At 35.9% G+C, this 7,515-nt stretch overlaps 1 protein-coding gene across 1 annotated transcript; it reads left to right on the top strand.

The window, feature by feature from the left end:
• The first annotated feature begins 225 nt into the window (after nucleotides 1-225).
• Nucleotides 226-7,184, top strand: LOC143680394 (olfactory receptor 7A17-like). The gene is made up of 2 exons (XM_077156838.1): nucleotides 226-1,127; nucleotides 7,103-7,184. Exons 1-2 carry the CDS (start codon nucleotides 226-228, stop codon nucleotides 7,182-7,184), a joined length of 984 nt encoding a protein of 327 aa, XP_077012953.1.
• Nucleotides 7,185-7,515: the final 331 nt, after the last annotated feature.

Raw genomic sequence — 7,515 nt, 5'->3', positions numbered from 1 at the left:
AACCATGAATGGCTTGTGAAGAATAGAATAAAAGAGAGGGAGGAACATGTATTTACCCTGATATTTTCAGATAGAGGGCAGTAAATCTGTATATAATTTAATATAATTATAAAAAATTCAAAATGTTTGCAATCCAAACCATAGCATTTATGTTAATTTGCTGAGAGGTACTTGTACCTAAATCTTCTTTTCTCTGGTCTCTGCTCCAGCAGTTTCATGACTTACATGGAATTAGAGAATGAAACACGTGTTTCAGAATTTATCCTCCTGGGACTCTCAGAAGACACTGAAGTGCAGACCCTTCTATTTGCTCTATTCCTGATGATGTACTTGGTCACTCTCACTGGGAACCTTCTCATAATCTTGGCCACCATCTCTGATGCCCACCTGCACACGCCCATGTACTTCTTCCTTGCTAACCTGTCTTTTTCAGACATCTGTTTCACCTCCACCACTGTCCCAAAGATGCTGGAGAATATCCACACAGACACCAAAACTATAAGTTATAGAAACTGCCTCACCCAGATGTATTTTTTCTTGGTTTTTGGAGGACTAGACAACTTCCTCTTAGCCATGATGGCTTATGACCGTTATGTGGCCATCTGTCACCCACTGCACTACATGGTCATCATGAACCCCAGAATCTGTTGTTTCTTGTTGCTGGCATCATGGATATTGAGTGTTCTGGACTCTCTTTTACAATGCCTAGTGTATTTGCGATTGTCTTTTTGTACAGAGTTGGAAATTCCTCACTTTTTTTGTGAACTTTCTCAAGTAATCCAACTTGCATGTTCTGACACCTTCCTCAATGATCTAGTGATGTATTTTGCAACTGGAATTCTGGGTGGTATTCCACTCACTGGCATCCTTTTCTCTTACACTAAGATTGCATGCTCTATTTTGAGAATTTCATCACGTGGGGGAAAGTATAAAGCATTTTCTACCTGTGGGTCTCATCTTTCAGTGGTGTCATTGTTTTATGGTACAGGTCTTGGAGTGTATCTTAGTTCTGCAGCTACACAAAACACAAAGGCAAGGACAATAGCTTCCATGATGTACACAGTGGTCACTCCCATGCTGAACCCCTTTATCTATAGTCTTAGGAACAAAGACATAAAACATGCCTTAAAAATAATTTCCTACTGAGAAAGTCTGTATGTACATGTGTCCTTTGCCTCAAGTTCAGAAATTTACTCTTCATTAACAGGGGTTAAATATTGTGAAATGTAAATCAAATGATGCTTATCAGTGTATATAAAGTTAATATACTCTTTGCTCTATTACTAGACTTTATCTCTATTTTACATTTATCAAAAAACATTATATATTCTGTACTTTCATTAATTCATTTGACATCTTGGAATATATTCCCGGGATTCAGTATTGAGCTAGACTCCTTTACCTGAATATTCAGTGGTAAATGTTTAATACAGGACATTAGGGACATATAAACTTATTGTAATTACTGGAGGGGTGGAGGTGTTTTGCCTCCTGGAAGCAGAAATAAACTACTCTTGTGTTATATGCTTTTAGCCAAAACCATTTGCCATTTCAAATGCTCGGCACCTGTTGCCAAAGTTGTGTTAATCAGCTCTTGAAACAGGGCACAGCCTGGACTTTAGTCACAACATGATGAAGTTTCAATAAGCCACATTTAACTCCATCTGTGACTTTCTCCTAAATATTCCATAAAAGTTAGGTGAGGATATAAGAGACATTACAGCCCTGATTCTTCAATGATTGATGGTTTTACTATGATTGGATTTCTTTGAGGGATGCAAATTTGCTCTTTAAACATTTTTTTATAGGCAAGGATTTTTTTCAGTAACTTTCCCTTGGCACTTCCTACACTCATAGGCATCCTTCACTGATCCTGAAACACAATTTGCATCATTTTCCCTTTGCTAACTGTATCTTTTTAAACTATTAAAGCAAGATATTAAGTTATAACATCACGGTTTTTTGTAGATGTCCTATTCTTTGTGAGGCAGAATACCACTAGTGCTTTCTTCATCAGAGCCATTGGCACATTAGACTGACATTTTGAGATGAGAGATTGCTCTGAGGTAATGTCCAGTTTAGGAAAAATGATGTGGTCACTTATTTTGTTCATTTTATATCTTTGGTAGGGATGTGAATTCACTTATATTGCAAGATATTAACCCAAGGGTCAGACTCTGTTTTAGTCATACCCACGTCAGCAATGTAATTTGCAGACAAAACATATTTGACTCATGCAGTGCTGCAAATCTCTTGGTTTTGATTATGTCATAATATGTGAATTAAAGCTGTCAGCTTGTCACTTTTTGATTTCTCTCCAGGACAAATAAAAACGCACCTAAGTCCACATGCATTGAGTTTGAATTCTTAACAAAATATTTTATCACAAAAACCAAGCAGTTTTCCAAAAGTCTTTGATAAGCACTTTCTTTAGTGTTGAGTATAAGAAATACATTATGAATTATCCTTTTCTATTGCAAAATATGCACTAGTTGTATACATTTATCCAAAGAAAACAGCATCATTGTGGTCTCACTTCAAACAAGTTGATGTATCAATTCCCTGAATCGTATCCAGGAAACTCCATGCATTTGCAATCAGTTCCTGTATCTAATAATTTACTTGCATTACTTCTTTTCTTGAAGCAGAAATCTCTTTAAAAATAATCTCAAAAATATTTGTGATGAAATTTAGTAAGCAAATACTCTCAATGCTTCTGATTAAGCTAAAGGTATGTCTTTCAGCTAGAAAAACAACTGGAAAAAAACATTTAGAAAACAGTCAAACCAGGAAACGTGATGCTTCTGCTATCCTCAGGAAGATTTTATAATCAAGAAGACTCCACTAAAGTTTTAGATTGGCAAATGCAAAATTTTCTGCAATTCAGATATAAGAAACTCTTCCCATAAGTATTGATTACACATGCACCTGCTAGTTCAGCATCCTCTCCAACACAGGACCCAAAACTGGAAGGAAGGGAAATGCTTGTTAAGGGCTAGTCCACCTCATCCATGTCTCTCCATATTATGTAGATGCCATGTGGGATGCCACACTTACACTTGAGTGCAGTTCAGGAGGAAGGGCGATTGTATCTCCTTCAAAATGTCCAAAGACTTCCTGTTTTCTTTCCAATGCACCCAGCTAGTGGACAGGTTCTGAAGAAAAGACATTTTGTAGAGCATGCTCTAAGAGAGTAATTGAAACCACAACTGTACTGCCAAATATGCCAAATCTCCAAGCTATCCTTCTATTACCATTCCAGCAACTCCAGTTATTTCTCATATTCCTGGGTTTGTTAGTAAAACTTTATTCTTCTCCAGAACCATTAAATTAAGTGATAACAATTATGATTCAATCTGAGTTGAAGGGATAGATTTATTCTCACAGAAAATTAAATTTTATTCTTGAAGAATCTATATATGAAAACAAAAAATTAAGCAAATTCTGTGCTATTGGTGAAAAAAGTACAGTGTTCAGTTTTTTTGAAGGAAAATGTTGAAGAGTCTATTAAAATTTAGATATCTGCAAAATAAATTTTCAGGAATCATGGTGAGAGATAAATACCATGTTACAGGGCGAACTATTATTTTCCAGTAGAAAGAGAGGATTTGATTCTTGTCCTCAAATTTTCAATGTTATGTTATATAGAAGGAGGAAGAGACTCATTTTGGGTCAATAAGCTCTGTTCAATAGAATTCAATTGGATACATCCAAAATTTTTTTTTGCTGAGACCTTTTCATGCAATATTTAAGGCATACAACAGAGATGCATGCTTTCTGTTGGAAGATTAATTGTCAACAGTAGTAGAAGTTATAATAAGCACTATCCGAAATGGGGAACATGATTTAAATTCATACACTGTAGAAACCTTTAGCAGAGTCCTCACCACTAAGAATGCACCATAAAAAACCTAGCCAGTGTCAAAGGGCATATATATAATATAAAGGAAGAATGAATCCTTCCACGCTTGTCAAGAGCTGAGTTTCAAAGAGAAGCAAATAACAGAGTTTCAATGTTGGATGAGAAGGTCTTGGACAACATGTCCTAGTGGTCTTCCACCAGTGTCAACATTCTCATTTTCCCTCTATTTCAGTCCACCCTCCTCAGAAGTATTCAACACAACCATGTAGCTCTGAGATAAATCATGCAAACTCAGATTATTGATCTGTTTCATTTCTTTAAGTTTTGATAAGTGGGTTTTGCTTTTCTCTGCTACCTTGGGTGGAAACAGAGTCAGTGGAACAAAAGAATCACTTGAATTAAGCAGAGAAGTTCTCTTGTGCTGTAGGAATGAAATATGATGGCAAGGAATGCTTTCTTTGCAATAACTGCAGGAATTAGGGAAAATCTACAAACATAAATTTGTTTTATTGTCTAATATCTTTTTCTGGATTCCTCCTTGGTTTCTATGGCAGCCAATTTTCTTTGAGTTCCACTTCAAGGAAATTTTAAAATTTCATAAATGTATATTTCAACCATTGATGTTCAATTTGATGTTTTTATTTTATTAGAAGTTGTGGTTTAAGGAAAACTCATGAGTAAAATACAGATTGATATACACCACCCCATAATCAACACATACATGGTGGTGCAGTGTTTGTTGGAATGGATGATAATACTTTTTTTATAACTCTACTTCTTTGCTAACAGTAGTTAACACTTTTAACAATTGATGAAAATTTAACAAAGTAATTCTTTAATGATTGTCCATAGTTTACATATGGGTATTTCCCATCATATTCCCAATCACCATTATTATTATTTCTCATGCATGTGTTTATTTTAATTTTCATCTGCTGATACCCTGGATAGAGGAGGTGTCAGTCTCAAGGATTTACAATCAAATGTCACATGATGAAAGCTCTACAGCTATGCAATCATTATCAAATATCAAGGCTATTGGATTACTACAGTTTCACATATTTCATTCTGGCTATTCAAACGTACTAGAAAATAAAAAGGTTGTGACATATCTACGAGTCAGTAGTCACAATCATTTGTAAAATTCTAATTCCCAGTTACAATTCTCCTTCACATTTGATCACTCTCTCAATCTTCAGGAAAATCTTGGCAATGACCATTTTATCTTCATGCAGGAAATAGATGTTGACCTTACCAGATGAGGAAAGAAACTGGTTGATGTCCTTTGAGAAACTGTAACCTCTGTGTTTCAGGGATTATCTGGGATAGCAAGAATTTGGAGCCCTATAGTTTCTGAAAAAAATAAACTTAATATGAAGGACTTTTATGAATTCTTACTTCAAGTCCAGGGTTTCCTTTAGGATTTTAAGGAATATTTTTGGTGGTGGCTTGGCATACTGTGGAGATATTTAATATCTGACTGATGTCTGCATAAGAGTAACAGCCAACAGAAAAACTCGACTCTATTTGATGCCTCTTGACCCCTGAAATTGAATTTTGCTTATTTCTTTTCCTCATTTTGGTCAACAAGGTATTTCCAATCCCATGATGACAGGGCCAGTCTCATCCCTGGAAGTCATATCCTATGTTTCCAGGGAGACACACCCATGGGAATCATACCCCAAATGGTGGAGAGGAAAATGAGTTTTTTACAGAGTTTGGCTTAAAGAGAGGCCACATCAGAGTAACAAAAGAGATTTTCTGAGAGTGACTCTTAGGCATAATTATAAGTAGGCCTAACATCACCATTGTGGAAATAGCTTTCATAAGGACATGCTTTAAGATTGAGATAATATTAGGAATTCCCAAGATGGGGAAGATAAATTCTTCAATGTTTTTCCCCATTCCCTCAAGGGGATTTGCAAAGTCTTTTTTATTTTGTGTCCAAAATACTGTGGAATTTATTAGGGTATTATGTTAATCTGTTCAGAAAAACAAGATCTCACTCTCTATTCAGGAATTAAAAGAAACAGCTGTCTCCATGAGTTGGATCAAGATTAAAACACGGCATTTCTAGGGTACATAATCCTTTCAAACCAGGACAAACACCAAAGAATATTTGTCCTTTCATTGTTGGCTTATTTCACTCAACATTATGTCCTCAAGTTTCACTCACCTTGCTGCATGCCTTACAGCTTCATTCCTTCTTGAAGCTCCTCAACATTCTATCATATATATGCACCACAGTTTTGCCTTGTATTCCTTATCAATGTACCCATAGGCCACATCCATCAATTGCAAATCAAAAATATTGTTGCCATGGATGCCAGTGTGAAAATAGTAGGGTCTATTCATGACCCTGCTTTCAGTTCTTCCACCTGTATACCTAATACTGGGATCACAGGATCATATAGGAACCCTATACTTAGCCTCCTATGGAACCAGTCTACTGCCCTCCAGAGGGGCTGCAGCATTCAACTTCCCTCCCAATAGTATCTCTCCACATTTTCTCTAGCATTTGTATCATTCAGTTTGTCTATTTTAAATGTAATTTTACTGTCATATATTCACATATCATATAATCATCCATGGCATAATTTCAGTGTTCATGATATCATCATATAGCTGTGCATTGATCATCACAACCTATTTTCACACATTTTTTTACTCCATAAACAGTAAAAATAAGAATAAAAATAAAAGTAAAATGAACATCCAAAACATCCTTCACCGTTTCCCCACTTATTATTTTTTTTGTCTTTATGATCTTACTCATCTGCCCGTACACTGGATAAAGGCAGTGTCAGTAATAAGGTTTTCAAAATCACTCCTCACATTCTAAAAACCGTATATTATACAATCATCTTCAAGACAAGACTACATTTTGTTTCAGGTATTTCCCTCTAGTTATTCCAATACTCCCTGAAAAATGACACAGATATCTATTTAATCCATAAGAATAACCTGTAGAATGACCTCTTGACTGTGCTTGAAATCACTCAGACACTAAATCTGTATTTTGCTTCATTTGTCTTCCCCCTTTGGGTCAGGAAATCTTTCTTAATCCTATGATGCTAGCATCAGCCTCATCTCCAGGAGTCAGATTCCATGTTACTAGGGAATTTTACAGCCCTGGGTTCATGTCCCATCTAGGGGAAGGCCGTCAGTTTGCCTGTGGAGAAAGCTTAAAGAGAGAAGCTTCATCTGAGCAACAACAGAAGCTCCCTCGTTGTGACTCTCAGGCATGGTTATAAGCAGGTTTAGCTTCTTCACAGGAATATGTTTCACAAGGGCAAACTCTAAGTTTAAGGTCTTGGCCTAATAAATTGGTACTACCCAATGCTTGTGACAATTTCAAATCTTCCTTATGTGGAGAAGTTTACAATCCAAATGAGTGCATTTCCATTTCTTTTGGCAAGAAAGAAAAGAAAAAATAAGTAAACTACAACAAGGATCCCATATCCCTCCCTTATATGCTCCTCTGTTGTCATTTAGCTTGGGTATATTGCTTTTTCTTAGAATTATTTAAAGAATACCAGAATGTTGTGAATACTTCCTAGTCTGCATTAATTGTATTTTCTCCATATGACACCTTTTTTCAACACCTTGCAATGGTGAAATTCATTTATGTACAAACTCTCTAGGTATTGCTA

The sequence above is a fragment of the Tamandua tetradactyla genome, chromosome 4, assembly GCF_023851605.1.
Source record: "Tamandua tetradactyla isolate mTamTet1 chromosome 4, mTamTet1.pri, whole genome shotgun sequence".
In the NCBI taxonomy this organism is placed as follows: Eukaryota; Metazoa; Chordata; class Mammalia; order Pilosa; family Myrmecophagidae; genus Tamandua; species Tamandua tetradactyla.
Note: the sequence above shows the minus strand (reverse complement) of the source record. Positions and strands in the feature narration are given on the sequence as shown.

Coding starts and splice junctions, on each gene's coding strand:
- LOC143680394 (XM_077156838.1), top strand. CDS start 226: ATGGAATTAGAGAATGAAACACGTGTTTCAGAATTTATCCTCCTGGGA. Junction 1,128..7,102: donor AAAGACATAAAACATGCCTT/AAAAATAATTTC, acceptor GTTGTGACTCTC/AGGCATGGTTATAAGCAGGT.